Source organism: Aspergillus campestris, assembly GCF_002847485.1.
Source record: "Aspergillus campestris IBT 28561 chromosome Unknown P168scaffold_1, whole genome shotgun sequence".
NCBI classification, from domain to species: domain Eukaryota; kingdom Fungi; phylum Ascomycota; class Eurotiomycetes; order Eurotiales; family Aspergillaceae; genus Aspergillus; species Aspergillus campestris.
The window spans coordinates 2,194,789-2,214,979 of record NW_020194336.1 but is presented as its reverse complement, the minus strand read 5'-3'; the positions used below and the strand labels follow the sequence as shown (position 1 = coordinate 2,214,979).

General features: G+C 49.1%; 2 protein-coding genes across 2 annotated transcripts; one reads left to right on the top strand and one right to left on the bottom strand.

The window, feature by feature from the left end:
• The first annotated feature begins 15,942 nt into the window (after window positions 1-15,942).
• On the top strand, window positions 15,943-16,993 carry P168DRAFT_301157 (uncharacterized protein). Its single transcript, XM_024838493.1, has 3 exons — window positions 15,943-16,021; window positions 16,083-16,106; window positions 16,450-16,993. The coding sequence occupies exons 1-3, from the start codon at window positions 15,998-16,000 to the stop codon at window positions 16,927-16,929; spliced, it is 528 nt and encodes a 175-aa protein (XP_024697058.1). The 5' UTR covers window positions 15,943-15,997; the 3' UTR covers window positions 16,930-16,993.
• Window positions 16,994-17,100: 107 nt separating this feature from the next.
• On the bottom strand, window positions 17,101-19,757 carry P168DRAFT_262843 (glutamate--cysteine ligase). The gene is made up of 7 exons (XM_024834768.1): window positions 19,475-19,757; window positions 19,330-19,402; window positions 19,194-19,259; window positions 18,986-19,128; window positions 18,811-18,936; window positions 18,177-18,762; window positions 17,101-18,126 (listed from the first exon to the last, which is right to left on the bottom strand). The coding sequence occupies exons 1-7, from the start codon at window positions 19,483-19,485 to the stop codon at window positions 17,128-17,130; spliced, it is 2,004 nt and encodes a 667-aa protein (XP_024697057.1). The 5' UTR covers window positions 19,486-19,757; the 3' UTR covers window positions 17,101-17,127.
• Window positions 19,758-20,191: the final 434 nt, after the last annotated feature.

The window sequence follows — 20,191 nt, the reverse complement described above, 5'->3', positions numbered from 1 at the left end:
TATTCTGGTTACTCGGTAGTTACCCCAAATCTCCTACCTTGTTTTCTTCAGATAATTCGAGAGAATGAAAACAGTCTGGAGACTATTACCGGGTTGTATCGTTTGTATGTGTATGCAGTAATCAATTGCATCTCGCAGGATCCAACAACCCTCTCCAACTCAAAGGACCCCGATGGCGCGTTCATGAATCTCCAGAGCATATTAAATTAAATTAAACCCAGATCTGAGGTTTCGGTGGCCACCTTCTATGGCAGCAGTCCAATAATATATTGGGGCTCGACTCGGCTATCACATGGTCTTGAGCTCTGGGTGGGGATGTTTGTGTCATCTTCAAGCCTCCTGCGCCTGGCTACAAGATAGTCGAGTTCTTGCATGTTTAACATTAACAACCCAGGGTCGTTTACATGACTCCTCTCCGTGGGATGCGTTGGGTCGAATGGATCCCTCGGCCGAAGATGACTGATAATAACCCCGTAGTAAACAAAGAGGGGAAGCAAACATTATGTGCATTAATCGGCGCCTTGAAGAAAAAAATGACGAAGAATTCATTCGAAAAAGAATTATGGTAGTCTAGATCCATTTTAGGCTTTTATCTCTCGTATATATCCTCGATTTACGATCTATGACGAACCGCATTTATTCGGAGACACATCGACGCTTCGACTGCAGAATCAACCGCGGGATCTAGATCCGAGATCCCGACAGTTCCATCTGGCAAGCATCGGTGATAGACTATTAATTTGCTCCGTTGACTCGAAGCACTTTCGTTCTGCTGGAAGGACGACAGTAGTCAGCCGACCGACGGGGCACCTCATCCACCTAGGCTATAACCCCGGGGTTTGGAAACACCCCGTGTACCAAGGGGGTCTGTCTGTCTTTTGGGGGCCATCCTCCGTTGGCTAGGTTGGCTGGCTGGTCCAGATCTATTAGCGATCGCAGTGGAGAAACTTGGATCGCACATCAGCAAGAGACATCCGCCCAGCTGCAGCTAGCTCGGAAACCTGTGCCATTAGCATCGCAACTGGGAGAGATCCGACCACCGATTTGCTCATACGAGTCCAGGCTACCGGCATCTCCAAAAGCAAGCTGCAGTCATGATCAGATCCTCTCCTGGAGGGGTCCATCCTTTCTACTTTCAGGACTCCTCCGTCTCTCTCTAGAGTTCAGCGCATCGGACGGTAAAGGAGATTCATACGGATAATTACTTGTTGTCATTTTCTTCCTTTTACTATACATCCTTTAACCTCCTCTCCTTTTTCTTAATTTCTTTCCCTCTAATTTTATTATCTTTTTTTATATTTTCTATCTTACTTTCTTTTAGTTTAAATTAATTCAAGATAAGCGAAATCAAATTCTGAATAAGAATAAAAATAGAAGAAAGTTAATCTCATTTGGAAACCACCGTCTTCGTTAGTATACCACCCGATCCTGTCCCTGAGTAATTTGTTTTTGTTCCATGGTACCGTACGACGCTCCCCGCTTTGCCATGCTCAAGATCTCGGGCCTAGCCGTTCATGGCTGTGGCACCATCGTCATCATCTACGATCCTTCGGCATGGGTGGTGCACTGGTGTCACTTGGTGTGGCTTGGGTGAGCAAATTATTATTCTTTTTATCCTTTTCCATCCCTTCTTTTGCTTTTCCTTTCCTTTTTCTTTGTAACCTTTTTTCTCCTTGTGTACGGAGTACTCTGTATCAATCCCAATGTCTTACTTTAAGCCTTAAATTCAAGGTGGATATCGAGATTTATCCTTGGAAGGGACTATTAATTGATCTACATTTTCCCTCCAAATCCTTCCCAGCGTATTATTTGTTGAATGTCAATAGGTAGAAGGGTATGACGGAGCACTCCCATCGATCACACTCACCCTGCCCAGAACGGCGCATGCACATGGAGATCCATTGGTTTTAGGCCCCGACCGTTGTGCGTAGTGCACAATAGTATCACTCCTGCGAGGATAATCAGCATCACACTACTGCGCGGTGATACTGCCGGCATCATCATCAGCATCAGAATAATATCTCGTCATATCGGATGATTTGTCTCATCCACGACGACCGATCTCATCCCATCCCCGATGAGTCGGGTTCTTCCCATGATCGACGCCATCTATCATATTGTTACTGTCTGCGGAGTATCCGTAGACATGGAACTATTATTATTTTTTCGTATTACTCACCAGCTGGCTTTGTGTACCAGCTAGCGAGTTAGTACACACTGTCATACACCCTTACTTCCATTGTGACATGCACGTTGCGGGTTTGGGGGAAGTCGATCGAGCTGAGATCTGGACGACATGATTGGAGTATGGAACGGAGATTGTATACCAGGCTATACGCCTGAGATCGGACCCTTCAATACCTAGACAACATCATTGCATCGCACATAACCCGGGTGGCTACAATGACGTAAACGTCTAGTATCTGTAACTGATGATCATTTCTCTTCCACATCTAAACCCTCACCATATTACTCCTTCTTCCCTTCCACCTGGTTATATCGCTGTCCTCGAGACCACCCACCAGCCCGTGGCTTACCAAGCGAGCCTCGCTGTCGCCAACGGCGCAACGCCCCCGGCTCTCTCACTTACCATTTCCAGCCGCATGCGTAAAATATCGCCATGCATCCCCCACCACTGGGCTTGTATCAGGCATTAACCACTAATCCCTGGCAACTGCCTAGGTAGTAAATGACATTGTCTCTGCGGATATTACTTACCGCTTTGCGTTGGTCTCCGGAGCCACTTTCAGCCACAATTCGGTCACGGACGGAGAGCGAGATGGTAGGGAGATGATTGCTTTTTTTTTTACTGGATGGGATCGGTGATCATAATCTGGCAAGGCATCGTTACGGGCGGACCTACGGATATCGGAAAACTAACTACCTATACATGTGACGCATCACTTTGATTGCCTCATTAGAGACTGAGGCTGGAAGAGCTCACGGCTGCAGGCTTGATCTCGATGGACTCGAGTTTATCTTGTCGATGGCTTTTCGGGGAGGTATTACCAGGTGGGAGAAGCAGTGTTATGTATTGTTTTGTTACTTACTACGGAGTACTTACATGGATAGTTCAAGCTAAGGCGATAACTGCGATCTACTTCGCTTAGGGTATCTCATACTGCTGACTCCGTAGCTCTTGCAAAATATGAAACACATTCTAGAAATAGACGACATTCAAATCAAGACAGTACAAACAAATGTAGCAAGAAAAAGGAAGATACAACCGATCTGGCAGACCGTCCGCGCGCCGTGTCACACTACTATAGTATAGTATAATCCTTCCCGCCAGGGCCACGCTTCATCCGCCCGGGCGCCTTGGGGGGACAAGTGAGTTTTGACGTGCCCCGTGGTCTGGTCTGGTCTGTACTCTGCAGGCCCTGCGATCGAAATGGGCGGTATCCGTCCCTGTGGATGGGTGTTCATGCTTTGTATCTCTACTGTCCTCTAGTGGGGTTTTTCTTTTTCTTTTTTATCTTTATTATTGTTTGTTTCTGGCAGGTGTATGGTATTATACCTTGTAAATCCAGTGAGTACACCCGTTATGCCTCTTTTACCTTACTACAGAGTACCCATGTACTGTTCCATACATCATGGTATCGTATATAAACGACCGTATTCCATACGAATACAGTCCACCCCACAGCACACATAATCCCCCCCCCCCCCCCCCAATAAAATCCACCCAAGCCACAACAAACCTGCAAAGATCATTCACATTAACTAAGGTAGGTAACTAACAGAAGGGACCGACCTTCCTAGGTTCCATCCGATGGGAAAAAATTTCCTCAGATGATGGCCCAGCAGAGTGGACCAAGGGCGTAGGACTTCCCACTAGTCAACTAAGTAGCAAGTACCGACCACGACTACTGTAGGGTCGACCGAGGGAGGAACTAGCTAAACTCACTGGTTAGATGGGACTAGCTTTTGCAGATGGCGCTATTGTTGTTTAGGGGGATCAGCGTTGCGATCTTTGCCGTTTTGGAGTGCGATGACAGCATGGTGGGTTTGGTGGTTCGGACTGAGGATTGGGCTGTTTGGGTGGCTTCGATGTAGGGCTTGATCGCTGCTTTGTTTTCTTGGTAGATAGCCGCGGGCTGTTCGGGAATGTTTTTTACCTACCTAGGTACGTATCTGTCTACCGAGGTGGAAAAAGGCGAGGCAAGTCTACTAGAGGGGGAGAGACAGAGAGAAAGGGGGCGGAGGGGAGGACGATGGGTAGACGAATTAGCAAAATGAAACTCGATCCAGTCCCGGACTTCTCTTTCCCTCGATTTTGCCAGGCGGGGATCTTGAAAGAACAGGGGTAATAAGAGATGTGACTAAAATTAAATGATGAATAACAACAATACTCAAATAAAGAAGACGAAGGGAAAAAAACAGTCCATAACACCAACGGTCACTGTCGTACCACCGGGTGCACAGACATGGTTACGGAACAGCAGCAGCAGCAGCAGCAGCCCGTGATGGATCTAACGGTCGTTCGAAATTCGACTCATCCAATCAGACTCGTAACAGCCAAGGAACGTTTTCCGTCAGATTTACCTAGGCAATGAATAATACCCACTCCACTCTAGTATTATCCTGACTAACCAACCCGTCCCAAACCCACCAAACACCCACTTTGTCTATCTCGCAATACCCACTAGTGAGCTACTGAGGTGTGGCTTGGATTATCAGTTCCATGCGCTTCGCCTCTTTGGATTGTCGAACTCGGGGCATTACTGTACGATGGACTCGAACCTAACCCTGTCGATATTAGATAATATTTAGGGTCGACTGATGAAGGATCCGCTTTGCATAGCGGGCTCCGCTGGATTCCATGGAATAGTGTCGACTCCTGATGGATTTACTTAGGTGAGGGGTCTGTTAGAAGGTTTACAGGGCACAAGGAAGACCAGGAAATGAGAAACAAAGGAAATACATCAGAGAAAGGAGGGGGTGAGAAGACAGCAAGAGCTCGAAGTCAAGGTAGCTCGAGTCGAGTATCCAAGGACGGCGTGGTGCATTGACCAACAAACACCCCCCTCCAGGTCCCTAATACTAGCAGGGAAAGATACATAGTCCGAAATGGAGGGAACTACCTAGCTAGGTGGCAGGCGGCATACTACTAGGTACCGAAATCGACCCGATCCTGTTGAACCTCCCGCCACTCCGCGCTAAAACGCCAACCCATGCGAAAACTAGGGATTAGGGTCTAAATTTGTTGTACCAGCCCGGAGTCAATCTGTCTCCGTTCTACAGTACCTCGTGCATTATCTCTCCGATCTGAACGTCAGCGTACTGATGTTTCGGTCATTTTCTTCTTTTTCTGGGGCTGAGCGTCCTTGCTAACTTATTCAACTGGTTGCGAGGGAACGTCCATGCCCCGTGTGTAACTGGACCCTTGGAGATTCTGTCCCTCTCAGCATGGCAAGATCGGAGATTATAGGGGTCCCGACGGTCTTACGATGATCTCAGTTAGCTTTGGGGGGGCGGGCTCGATCAGCTGATTTCAAACCTTTCTGGTGATGATCGATTAGAAGGGCATTGATTAGACAGTATGGTCATGTTTGGCCTCGCACGCCGCCCCAATGGGTAACCCCAACGCGCACATGGGGAAGACACAAACACGAGTCATTATTACTGTTTTTTTCAGGCTACAACCGAAGATATGCCGTTGTCACCACCCTCGGCTCTTAACAAGCAAGGACATGTCCCGCCCTGCTAGCAGGAATCCCCATCCCATCCATGTTATTATCCGACTCGACCCCGATAGTAGTTACAGCTAACGTTTAGCGACATACCGGCATAGTCATAAACACAATGCGATCGTTCCGGTGGAGTATGCCTGTGTGACACGACTACTTGGAAGGGCGCAAGCTGGACTCGATTCCTGCTGTACTGGGCTACAGGCTGATGAGATATGAGACCGGGCGTATAGCCCTGAGGTCTTGCGCAACTGCCGGATGGAACCTTCTAACCATATCTACTCTCTACTCTTGATCACTTGACTCTTTGGCTTGTGCTGCTACGATCCGAAACATGGAAAGACAGGGTGTCAAAAGAGGGAAAGAAGAGATAATAATAATAAATGGATAAAACTAAGAAAATCTCAAAAATTCAAGAAAATAAAAGCAATAAAAAACAACCAAATCAAAAACAGGAGGGAAAAATTCTCCCCCCTCTGTTCAACCTCTCCCCCTTGTCGAGTTGGACACACCCACCTGTGCAATGGCTGGTAGGAATGAGACCAACCAAACAGGGTTACCAACTTGCCAACCCCCCCCCCCATCGCGGAGATTATTACGAAAATACCAGATAGAATCAGTTGCCAATAGGAGAATACCGTGGTCAGCAGATATCTAGGGGAGTTCTCTTAGTCTCCAGTCTCCACCAGAGTACCCTTCCCCAGGTTAGAAAGCTTTATCGGCGGCCAATATGCAGGCGAATTACGATGGATCATGGAGCTGGGCGATGGTGGATCAAGGGAAAAGGAAGGATCGACAGCGGCAGAAATCAGAGACAGTTGACATTTGGGAAGTGCATCTGGTGGTCGTCCGTCGTCCTTCACTAATACCAATATGGCCGGGAGTACCTCAATTCCCTTGCTAGTAGATATTAGTTGCGCTCGCACGCCTGTTAGATTGTTTTATCTTATTTCCCTCAACCCCCCCCCCCCCCCCCCCCGGTGTACTCTTGAGAGGAGAAAGAAGGAAAGGGAAAGGAAGAGAGTGGGGGATGGGAGCTTCTCACACCGGGTTTTTCTGATTTTCTGATCGCTGGACGATGATCAGATAATTACCTCGACGATAGTGGAAGGGAGCGACATCGCCTATACCGATGTGGAAAGAGTCTGAACGCGATCGTAATTTTCCCAACTAGCGTTTTTTTTTTTTTTTTCCACCCCCCAGTCCCCAAGGTAATACTAATGTGGATAGCCACTCCCACGAGATATTTTCGAAAGACCCCCAGTGCTGGGTTCCGTAAGCATCATGGATCGGTGAGGGTAGGTTAGTGATCATCCCCCCGTTCGAGGAGGTGTGGCTTCTCCCATGGGTCATTGTGGGGTTGTGGACGGAAATTCATTTCGCGAGGGAATTCCAGAGGAAGTGAGTGAGTGCTCTGGATTGGAAGCGAATTATTTCCTCCTTGCTGATTGATTACAGTTGTCATTGAGCAGGGATATATATGCATCATTCCTCTTCAATCCCATCTCTTACAAGGGAATGAATGGGAGGGGAGAGGGAGAGGGAGAGGGAGAGGGGCTGGTAAGTGCTTTGAGTTAAGGGAGGACACGATATGCTGGGAGCCGTTCCCGCGCAACCTGTCATTCATGGTACATAGAATGAGTCAAGGATAATCCTTTTTTTCCCCCCCTCTTGCCCTCCCTTTTCCTTATCATAGTCGTTATAGCTCCCTAGGGAAAGAAGGGGCGGAAGGAATGGTCAAAGAAAAAGAGGGGCGACATCGCGACAAGGAACAAACCACCATCAATCAATCATGTGGAACCCATCCCGGTAAACTCTCCGACGCCTTGTTTGAAAAAGGTAAATTGACAGCTGGTCGGATTGAGTTTTTGGTCGCAAAACCGATTGAGATAACTAGAGCGCAAGTCTGCTGCAAGACGACTGATACGGATGTCGCACTCGATGTAGGTAATGTTAATAGGTTGGGAAAAGAGAGCCATGCTAGGTGGGTTTAGCTCTTGATCAGCCCAGTCAATACTAGTTAATCATACCATTGATGGGGGATTAGATCTCTGAATAATGATGGCACTAGGTTAGTTCGTTTCTTTAGTCGTTTAGGTTGGGTTATGGAATAACCTAGGTTGGTGTATGGTTAATTACAGTGTAATACTGGGTAACTTATTCCCGGATAACACATTCTGTATAGAGATACTGTATAGAGGACAATTGTTGTCTTTGATGAAGATAGCCATCCCAACCTATAGGTTATTTACGCGAAATATCAGTATCGATTCCTCTTTTGAGGGGATTCTTTCTTTCCTTTGAATCTACGAGAAAGGTGCCTGACATGAAACAAATCTGGATAGGGCTCCAACTTCATACTAAGATAGGTAGTTGATTATATATATTCAACCCGAGTAATCATTAGAACCTGTTTAATCTACGAAGTACTGTACAGAGTATGCGATATATACGATAATCTACTTGTGGCGAATCTCTGATGTATTTCGGCTTTCCATCCTCCCTACGGGGTTCTCAACGGGGTCCTCTACAGTAATAGGAACTCGCTACGCCTGATCCTCAATAGAGACACAGGCGTGGAGTGCAATCGACAATCGTCGTACACCGCAAGTAGATCTTACCAGTTTAGTCCCGCGCAAGTATGTCGATTGTCGGCCCTGTCTATCATCATCGAGCCCAAACCATGCAGTAACATACACAATTGGTTCAATCCACCGGTTCCTTTCCTACCTCCCGGAGCAGCTTGGATCATGGCGCAGCACCAGTCGGGATATGATCTTCCTCGAACGACGATCCTGCGAGATCGGTAAGACACGGAGAACGATGATCGGACTCGATTTGTCAGTCCATCAATCATGAAAATCATCGACTGAGTGAGTGAACGTTGCCCCTATCGACTCTCCAGTCTTTGTCTTCGCTGCGGAGTACGCTAGGGAGAATCATATGCTGACTCGAGGACCGACAAGACTTACGGTGTCGAACTCGCTAACTTCCCTGCTGATTAACATCTAATGGAGCCCGAAGGGCTGGAGTGCGCCGTTTGACCGTTTTCCCCACCGCCATCGATGGGCCCGATCCACCCTCGCATGGTAAGGTGTGTAAACGACGCATCAGCGTGATGATCATTACCGGAGCGGGCGAGTAACTAGTTTCTTTGGAATAGTGCTTTTCCTTTTCCTTTTCTTTTCTTTTTCGGTTTGCTTATTTTATCTTCCTTTGTTCCTTTTTGGTTTTTACCCTGTGACACCCCCACACCAGTATCTACCTATCTATCCTTTTAGGGGTCTTGTGGCTTGACGTTTGACGGGACCCTTTCCAACCCTCGAGTCAGAGTTTCCCCGTCCCCTGTGGATTACAAAACCACCTAGCCAAGTAAAGGATTGACTCGTCCGACCAATTCATGCTAGCCCTGTTCTTCTCCAGAATTAAGACGTCTATCACTTGGGCTCGGGGTCTGTCTTTATCTGTTTCCTTCCTTAGCGGGAGATGCTAGGGGGCGCTAAAAGCCCGATAATCAATCCTATCAGTATCATCTGCTTCGATCATCTCCTCGCCCCCATGAGCTACTCTGTTTTGATTCTGTTTCTAGTTTCTACCCTCTCCTACGGAGTACTTCCTACCTAGTGACTGGATTATTCTCCCGGAGCCAATCATCATCGCCCTCAGGGTCAGTGGATACCTATCAGGTTGGAGCCGGATTATGGTACACGCTACAGCGGTGGATGTGGATTCAGGATTGTCACCACCTAAACGCCCCCCCCCCCATTGTTCTGATCTTTTTCTAGATTAGATGGGTAGAAGGGGGGGGAAATTGTCCCAAAAAAGAAAATGAAGGGAAGTAGAAAGTAGAAAGAGGGGGGCGAAGGGACGGTAGAGAGCAAATGGGACGAGACGAAAATGAAGCCCGAGATGTTTCGGTGAAGGTCGCTTATATCGGGGTTATCTCAGAGTCCATATGAGAGTCAGGGTCTTGCCGGAATGGATGATAATATTTACCTGTATTTGTCCTTCTTCTCATTTATGATGTCTGTTTTATTTGGTTTTAATCTTACTTTTCTTCTATTTATATTCATAATAGTTATAAATTATGAGTATTTTATTACGATTATTCCGATTTACATCAAAATTGGAGCGATCAACTAATTAAATCGGCCGATGGATCTCTCGGCTGACAGGTTGTCTGGGGCTAGTAATTATGCGAGATTTATGCCCCTATGCTCGGGAGATAGAGCGGAGATGATTGCCGAGCAGTACTACCTACTAGCCATTGCTAGTCGCTCGAGTCTATCATGATATTGCGCGGGCTTTCCCAGAACGGCAGTCTATAGGAGACAGATTAGCGATTATCAATTATAACGAGCCATCTAGAACTGATCTGGAGTGGACTTTACGTGAAATAGGAAGGAGACCTAGGGTCCAGGGTCCGATGCCTTGCCTCGTACAGATGAGGGACTAACTCGTACCTGATTATCATTGTTAGATTGTACTTATCATACTTGGCTTAGTTGAGTTATCTCATATGCAGGTATCTTCATCTACGGAGTATATACTTTTGCTATACGGAGTAACTAATCGACTGGCAACAGGAAAGAAAAGCAACAAAGCAAGTAGAATCCCAAAGTCTAGACCGGACGACAGCGGCACACATGCATCTCTATATTTTGGGTTCTGACCCCGCAGGTCTGGCAGGGGCCCGGAAAGACCGCGCTTATGCGGCCACTGGGCTAAAGTACGAGCAGAAGTACCACCTAGACGGTCTGGGTTATCGATCCCGCACACGGACACACAGCCAATGCGACACGATCTATCAATTTCCTTGACTATCTATCCATTCCAGGCACGGAGGTCAGCCCACGTAGTGTAGTGTACCCATCTCGATCGATCTATGAGACGCGGGGGGGAACTCAGTCAGGTACCGATGCCTTTCCCCTCTTCCTTTCTTTCCTTTTTCTTAGGATCGCTTAGGTACCGAGCTGTCATGGTATGGTCTGATGTTGGGACCTGGACGGGCTGCGGTCCGGCACTTTTGCGTTTGGATGTATCAGATTACATTGACGCTCGGTTGAATCTTGATTCATGTTGCTTTTGCTTTCTTTGTTCTTGCCGTCATGGGAAGAGTAGCGAGAGTGGCAGGGCTGAGACGTTTGTTCCTGCGTCTTGTGTGACTGGTGCTTTGGAGATGAAGATTACGGGTTCTTTGTGCTTGTATACAGTTGGCTGGAGTATGGTGTTTGATGTATACAGGTACTTTATAATACGAAGGACCTTAAACTAGGTAGGTACTATTGCATAGATCAGACCACTCGACAGATAGTGCCACTCAATACAGGATGATCATAACTCGAGCATAAAAACAAAACGAAACCAAATGACAACATACATGACTAACCCGCTCCCGAACCACGGCTCGTCCCATCTCAACACGTGGACTGAGCCACACTATTAAATTAACATTAATTACGTCTAGTTCTAACTCAACCATCGTCCAAGATTAGGATCCTCAAGAACCAGCCGCGTGCTAACTTTTCCATTCCAGCATCAGATTAAGATGAGATTGAGCCCCCCCTGCGATGCTAGTACAACAGGATGGATACACCCGCGGCAGACCAACGCGATCGAATCAGCCGCTCCCCCAATCAACGATGCCGCTGAGAGTCCTTCGGTGGGACATCTCCCCATTTCTCTTTCGTGGAGATCGAGCCAGATTAATCAAGATGGTCGGCCACGCGAGGTGGACCGGGAAACTCGTCATCTCGGGTCGGGCTCCTTTCTTTTCTTCTTTCTTCTTCTGTTCCGTTCTTTGATCTATTTTTTATTCTATTTTAATTACAGGTGTGGGATTTCTTTTCCGTGTATGATTTTCGGTCTCCTGCGCTTGATGCATCTTCGGTTATTCTGGTTTGATTTGGATCTTTGCTGCGTCCGTGGTACGGAGACATCTTGACTGATTCATTGCTGATTAGTTGTGTCATAGTAGATACTGGTTACAGGGTAGATTACTAGATACAGTCAGAGAAACAGAAACGAGTGGTATCCAGATACAGTCCGCAGATTTAAGTACATGTTCATCCCAAGCCTCCCATCGCCAAGTGCCATCCTCCATCTAGTGACAGAGCACGGAGACTACAAGCAGAATATACCTATCAAACTAGACACCCAATACTTCCTTCCAGCACGACACAAAGCCAAGTTGAATGACACCTGTCATGGTACCAGCTTAAACACCCCTGACGAGAGTTTGACAGCTGCCACCGGAAACTGTCAACTGTCAACTGTCAACTCCACCTGTCGAGTAAGTCTTTCCACCCACTCCAACAGACAGGGAATCCATCCTCTGGGTCCGTCCGACATCTGCCCCCCTCCCCGCCCGGCCGAGTGGAAAGGAAAAAAGAAAAAAGGATTTTACTTTTGACCCGGTGTCTCCGGGGACCCTGCTTCGAAAAAAGACCCCCTATTGTCATCTGATCATCGTTGTGTATTACTATTATCGATTTTGAGAAATCCGATGGCGATGATCGACCTGACCCAGCTGAACCGGTCAATTACGAGATGGATGGCCTGAACGTATGACGTAGATCTGTTGTACGGATTGTCATTGTCCAAAGTACTCCGTACGGATTGGTGAGTATTACCAGTCAGTAATAATCGGGATGAAGAACCGCCCGTTCGACCACGGAAACCAACTATCATACTACAGGATTCGACTAATTTTCTGACGGGCCCCCGATCGGCATTTGCTTGGATCTAAGTTCGGGATCTGGGATCGCGCCTTTCCAGTTTTAGGGGGCGTTGCAAATCCCGGCCGCCGGGGTTCGATCGTTCTCCAGTGTTATTATTATTTTTTTCTTTCTTTCTTTCTTTTTTCTTTGCCCCTCCCCCTGTATAACTATTGTTTTCTTTCTTTTTCCTATGATATATGTTATGTGTATAATGATTGTTACTATTTTGGATATGGCACGGAGCTGGGTTTGTTGACTTGATGTTGAAAGTACGGAGCGGAGTACGTACATGGAGTAGGTATGATGTAGATAGATATGCATGGTAGGGACTAGGGACAGGCAGACAGGGTCTGGTATTTGGAATTCCGGATCCTGTGGGTTGTCGCCGTTGATGGCAACGCTTGGGTTTGATTTCTTTTTTATTCCATTGTTTATCATTGGATTTTCTATTTTATTATTATCATTTTATTAATCTTACTATTTCTATCTCACTGTTAAGAATTTCATTACTCCGGTCCAAACTAAACGATGGATCCACGGTAATATGAAAGATAAAACAGATCCCCAATCCAATCTCCATGATTTATGCCACTTATGCGCGATCTGTATCGGCATCTGTCTCCCGTAGTCTAGTCTAGTTCTAGTGTATAGATACTAGTCGAGCGGCGGTTCCAGGGTCTGGGCTGTATCTGTTGACAGGCACTGTGAAATGATGATCTTCGGGCCAGGAGGACGGGGCCTGGGGCTGAGGGGGTGGGAAACTTGGTAGAGACCGCGTGGCTGGATCTGGGATCTTTGGACAATGTTCGGTTGAGGAAATGAGTGGGTGCTTAAAATAGTACGATTATGGAGTTGGTTGATATTAGATGGTGGGTGATGTGTATTACTGTTGTTTGTGGGTGTGATTAGCTGGTTGGATGGATGAATGGATGGCTACCTAGCTGGCTAGCTAGCTGGGATGGAGATGAGCTGGGCTGGAGGGTCTGGTACTTTCATTCATTGTGATGTGTAGGTGTTGGAGTAGCTGTAGTGTGACTATGAGTAGGAAGAGAGGAGTTGGAGTAGGCGATGGGCTGTAGCAGCTGAAGCAGCTGAAGATGCAACAGCAGCAGGACGACAAAAAGAGAGATACAGACCCATCATGTCTCACTACCTGGGTCGGTGATCCAACCCAGCACAATCTGAAACTACCGCTGAAAAAGCCCTCGCCTTTCAAGTCTTTGTTGTCAAAACCAATCACTTCGTCCCTTCCTTATCCGCTTCTATACACCCCCTCCCGTCATCACTCTCAAACACAAGAGCCCCCCGTCCCACCAACCCCCTCCCCCCCCCCCCAGTAAGTGGGATCCAACCCGTGTATACTCCGTAGACGACGCCCACATCCAGCCACCAGCCGACTAAACGGTGCTATCGCCCCCACAGATGGATTCAATAGTGATTCCTCGAATCCATCCCCCCATGTGTGAAACGTAGAGCCCACCTTTGGAGAGTGTGCCCTCCCCGCAGCGTTAACCCGGTAGTAGGTGGCGAGCGTGGCTACCGAGTCGAATGCCGCCACTGCAAGTCCCGGCTGGGTCTTTGGGGTGTGGAGAGGTGCGCCTTGTCATGCTGGAGGGAGGGGTTTGCATGTGAAGGAGGTGTCTTTTGGTTTCTGCTTGTTTGTTAGGATACGGGTTGGTGGTGGGTTGTATGTGGGCTGTAACTATTTGGTTACTTGCGTAGGGAGAGTACATAAGAGATGATGGAGATTACTGATGGGGTATGAGTAGTGCTGCGTCGTGTTGGTGCCTCTGAGCTAGCTGTATACTTCCCCACGTGCGGATGATATCTCCGTCTACGATGAACGTGAAGTTGTACTCACACGACCCTCCGTCGTCTCGTGGGATGCACGCTTAGCGACCTGAACTGCACTGGAGTAGATGATAAGCGTGTTCGACACTAAGTCTTGTATATATAGCTCCTCGTTATCTGTATATTTGTATTCAATGAGCGAGATCATACTTCAGGATGACATGATCACTGTGCAGGACAGTTTGTCGTTGCAATGTTGTACGCAACCAGATGATAGTCAATTCCATTCGTCCTAGACGGTGATTTTGTCGAGTATTTCTCTGGAGGACGCGATGCTCTTCTGGGTTTATCGAGATGCTAGTCGCTGGTTGTGGAGTGGCGGTTCGTGTTGCCCTGTTGCTGTCTCGGACTTGGTCAAGTCTGAGGACTCTGCAAGGGAGCACCACGCTGATGACGGGATTGTCTGCTGGTTTTCCATTTTGGTTAGTGCGCAGATTGGAACAGGCAGTGATGAGAGGATGTACTTTACCGATCTTGTACGAGTCGGACATGATTGCAGATAATTTGTAGCTAGTGCTTGTTGGTCACATCAGGTTCTTAGTGAACAGATTTAGACGCGCATGACAGTCTTGTTTTCTCGCTCATGGATGCATACCTGGCCACGTTTAGGTAAGACATGTCTCCGATATGGGGTACCGGATGAGCTTGTCTGTTGTTCTACGCTTGAAATATGGAGAGATCGTTTTACAAGGTAGGGGAGGGAACTCTTTAACCCGCAGGGCTGCTTGAATGTGCGTTGCATTGCTTTCCCCAGTACAACTTCTATTCGGTGACTTGGGACTGCAGACTGTAGGTCTCACTGGGTATCGTGTGGCATGCCGGGGGAAAGATCTTGCTGGTAGTGGGCGTTCCTAACTTCAGTCAATTCCACCACGGACGTGAGCCTTGGGCTAAATGTCTTGTGGAAACGGTACGCACAGTAGCCAAGAGAGACTAAAGACAGCGGCTATCAGAGCATGGTCGCGAGACAGACCTCGCTGCGCCCCAAATGGCAACAGGAGCTACTGCAGAGAAAGCCGATGTCTTTCCGTAGGGAGATACAGCAGTAGGGTTACTAGCCCGACGCAAGTATATGCCTGTCCAGACATCAACTAATAACCAGAAGCATCAAGCTTAGCAGACCCGAGGATTTCCCGGTAACACGACGAGCGTGTGAGCCGACGGATGGTGACAGTGTCTTGGGTCGGGTGGTGGATAGCTGCAGAGGCGAATGCCCACCCCCTTCTTGCTTGTCGGGGAGGGGAAAGAAGGGGGGATGAAGAGTTACGGAATGGATCCAGTTGGAGAAGATGATCAGTTCAGTTCTCACAAGATTGTGTTTCACGACGTCATGAACTATGCATGTCATCCTGATCATGCATGGGGGTAGAATCCATCTATCTATCCCTTCTAGGTTTGTTGTCTGTAGTAGGGGCGACTAAGGTCGTGCAGGATACCTGCAATGTCTGGACCAGGTTCGACGAGAGGTCGCGGGTGACACAGCATCGATCTTGTTGGTATTACCTTACCCAGAGGTTAGATAGTCTGTCACGTTCAAAGCTGGCTATCATTGGGCAGACTCAATGACAAGAAACCGTGAAGAACAGAACTTAACTTATTTATATACCAACCTTATGCTACTTCCGTGTCTGGATCTCTTTAGATCGACCCATCGACTGATAAACTTCCCATGAGTCAAGCCACTTCGCCCCCCGATTGTGCAACCGGACGGATCTGTTCGTCCGCCCGTGGACTCAGATGGCCCGGTCTGATGCACGCGTTGTGAGACCTTTGAGCTTTCTGGCGGGAGGATGACTTTGGCGTTGTAACGGTTGCAATCTAGCTTTTGGTGTTGGGGGATAGTTCGGTACGTGGCTGGGAGATGCTTTGGTTGTGTGTCTGCTGTGGTATGGGATGGGGAAGAGAAGAGGAACGGGGAAGTATAGAGTAAATATGTAAATATAGAAGGAAGAAAGTATCAAAAGTGCTGTACGACGGTTGGAAACATCACCACGTAGACTTTTGTAGTCTTTCTACAAGTCCAAAAGCCAAATATGTCCTCTATCTCACCGACCAGACCAACCCTAGAAGATACACTTAAACACGGCTATCCAAGACCCCTATATCACTGAACCCAACATCACAGAAACAACAACCAACCCAAGACACCCCACATCTAAACTAAGTCACATCCAAACCAAGAAAGAAAGAAAGAAAGCAATGGGCTGGACCCTCCCAACCCCCACGCGCCCCCCTCCGCCCCACCCCCCTACACGCTCCCCTCCCCGGAAACAGACGCCATCCTCGCCGCAGCAAAAGGCTTCCTCTCAGCACTGACCTCCAAATCCGCCGTCGACTTCGAGCGGTACTGCGTGCGCGCCGGCGGCATGTCGCTGCGCCCGCCGCCGCCCACGTCGCCCCGGTTCTGCACCATCGGGGCCTTCGTCGAGCACGTGCTGAAGATCAAGGACCATCTTGATGAGCGGATTTGGGATCCGGAGGTGAAGGTGCATGAGCTGGGCGATATTGCGTCTGTGTGGGCGCCTTTCAGGGCGAAGGTTAATGGGGTGGTGGATCATGTGGGCGTTGAGCTGTTTGTGTTGCATAAGATTGAGGGCGTTTGGAAGGTTACGGGGTTGGCGGATTCTTGTCGGTGGCCGACTGTTGAGGAGAGGGAGTTGCTTCTTTGATCTTTTTTTCTGGGAGGGGGGGTGTAGGTATAGGGTTAAGATGTTCAAGTGGATAATACATGATGGTCATTGCTTTCTAGTTGTGGTAGTAGTCGTAAAAGATAGATGTCAGCGAATAAACGGTCATGCTAGATACTGGACGGATATGGTTCCCCCCAATCTATAGGTATTATTATATATGCAAAAAATGCTTCACGCTCACTTCCTCCCCCGGAGGAGCTCCCACCCCACACTCCCGTTCTTCCCCTCCTTTACAGACATCTCGTCGACAGCCTTGACAAGATCGTAGCAGATCTCATCCGACACGACGCTGTCGTGCTTGTAGGCCGGATGCGACGCCACAAACTCCCGAATCCACTTCGCCCCCGTCCAGAGCGTGCCGTTCGCGCGCCGCCGGATCAGATCGAGGTAGCGGGCGAGGAAGCACCGCGTTTCGACGTCCACGTTGACGCTGTTGAGGTAGGACTCGACGAGCGGGATCAGGCCAGGGAAGGACCCGTCCTCGGCGCCGTTGATGATATCCGCGATGCTCATCAGCCCGTACTCGGACTCCACGGGCCCCAGAGGAGGAGGCGTGCTGCTCCCCGACGACGACGCGGCGGACGGCGCCCTGGTGCCATTGGGCGTCTGGCGCTGCTGTCGGCGGGGGATCCGCGAGAACGGGTCCTTGCGGAAGTAGAACTTGCGGTCGAGAACGGCGTTCCGGGCGTGCGCCGTCTCCATGTTCTCTGTTGTGCGCTGGATGGGGATGTAGAAGTTGAGGTCGAAGCTGAGGATGGCCCGCGTGACGAGCACGATGAAGATGCTGAAGGCGGCGTTTTCGAAATCTGTCATTTGGATCTCCATTGAGCGGAACTCGACTCGCCAGCCGATGTCGGATGTGCCTGGCGGCGGCGGCTTGAACCGCATGTGCTGCCAGTTGGTGGACTGCAGGTTTTCGAAGTGGTCGGCTTTGTTTAGGTCTAGCTCTTCTAGGTCTTCCGAGAAGATCACGAGGGGATCGCGGATGAAGAGGTGTGCGAAGTGTGTTGCGAGGAGATCGTCCATGCCGCCTTCTATTAACCGCTTCTTGATGTCTTCGTCGACGACGAGATCGGGGTCCAGGTACTCCTTCCGCAATCGTGGGTCTTGCGAGATGTATGTCGAGTTTGACGCATATCGGGACTTGGGGATCCTCCATCTATCATTCTTAAGGGGCTATACGGTGTTAGTGGGGGATAACTGGGCGGGAAAGAAAGAGGACTGACCAACTCGCCAAGCTCCTCCCGCGTTCGGTCGTCCACGGCATTGCCGATTTGATTCCATCTAACGTCCGTGTCGACCATGAATCCCTTGTAGATCGGGGTTGCCGCAGTAAGCGCCAGAAGAATTGGGCCGAGTGGGCTCAGCTGATCGTACAGTGTCCTCCCCTCGGTGATATTCTTCGCTTGGAATGTGATCTGAAGACAGCAGCTACCCATGCCAAATGCCATGGCATCCATGTAGACATGGTCGTCCTTGGCAGCGCCGTTCCTCACGTCATCATCCTCGGGCCACTGATGGAGATCGTAGTTCACGGTGGGATCTTTGAACGGTTGAGGGGTGTTCTTGTCCTTGAACACAGGCACATTCAACTCGACCTTCCGACCTCGGCGCGATCGGATATTACCCGCCAACGTCGGAAACCGGATGTGCGGGTTGGCGATCTCGTCTGGAACAAACTGCGATCGCAGTGCCGGGCCCGACGGCGGATAGTAGGGCTGGATGTAGTCGCCTTTCGTGCCCAACCGGGGGAACGTCGTGAGGGTGATGGGATATTCGTTTGGTGCCATGTGGGTCTTTGCGATCTCGCGTCTAAGCATTGTCAGATGAAGCTCCTAGGTCGGACAGTCTAAAGCATACCTCCACTTCATATTCGACTCGACTTTCAGCAGATCCTTGAAATGAATTCCCCACGGCCGCCCGGGCGTCGCTTCCAACATGAACCGTCCAAACTCCGGGACAAAGTGAGGGGGCGCCTCGCCGTCGCTGGGTCCTATTAGAAGATATCTGGATCGGGACCCTCGCAGCGACTCACTGCTCTTTGTTCTGCGACACCGGAGAGGTTCCGGAGTTCCAGAGTGCCTCATCTTTGGCCAACGACTTGAGAATCTCGGCCTGCGCCAAAGAAAGCCGGGCTTTTTTGGCTTCTTCATCGACGGCTACAACGAGGTACTCGACCTAAGCCAGGACAGCCCGTTAGCCTCAGCCCTCAGTCGCAATCCAATGACTGTATAGAGACATACCTCGTCTCCCCACAGCAGAACATCCCTCTCCTTGCCCTTGGCTCTACCCCAGATCGCAAGTAATTGCTGTCGTTACCAGTCAGACGATATCCCACCTCCTTACAAACGGCATCCATATAAGTATAGTAGGACCAACCTCAATTCCCCATTTCCGCACCTGATCCGCCCGCAATTTGGCGTCGGGCCAATCGAGCGCTGTTCCGAGAGCTCTGCAGCGACAAAGTGTTAGCTATGCTATTGCGATTGCAAGGATATTGCGACCCGAGTAAATCCACACGTACAGTAATCCCATCCTGCCATCAAACAAGTATCCCGATCATAAACGAAGTCTCGAAAGTCTGAATCGGTGGTCCAATGGAGTGCCGTGCGCTTGGCAAAAAAGTGCCCCGCCGCGATGAGGGGAGAAAAAGATTGCGCGATGCGCCTGGCTCTAGGAACCGACGAGAGCAATGTGATGTCGTCGGAAAACTCCCAGCAAAGGTAAGATCAAGATGTAAGCAGAAGGGGAAAGCAGGATTTATAGCCAAATGACGCAGAGGGAAACCGATCGGAGGAGAAACCGAGATTCCAATAATGATTGGAGATGAATTGATTTAGAGGGGGCGGCGGGGGGGAATTTTTCCCTGTCCAGCGGGGCTTAAGGTAGACAGACGCTGTTCCCGCGGAATCCACGCCGTTGATTTCTAAGCATGGACTCCGCTTACGATCGATGATATTCCATTCTTACTACTGAGTTACTACTGTGACTGAAGGCTTTGTCTTACTTGGGACTTTTGTGGATGGTCTAGTTACTGTGTTGAGGAGAGTAAGTTATGGGGATGCATTTCTAAGCAGGTACAACATGATCTTCGTCGGGAGTTGCACAGCGTCGACTTTGGTGCAGAGGTTATATCGTCCCAACGCATGAGGACCCTGCCCTTTGTTTAGTTTTCAGGTCTGTTAAATGAGATGCTGTATGGAGGAGGGGCAAGTCCAGCATGCAGTCTCTGGACATTTCT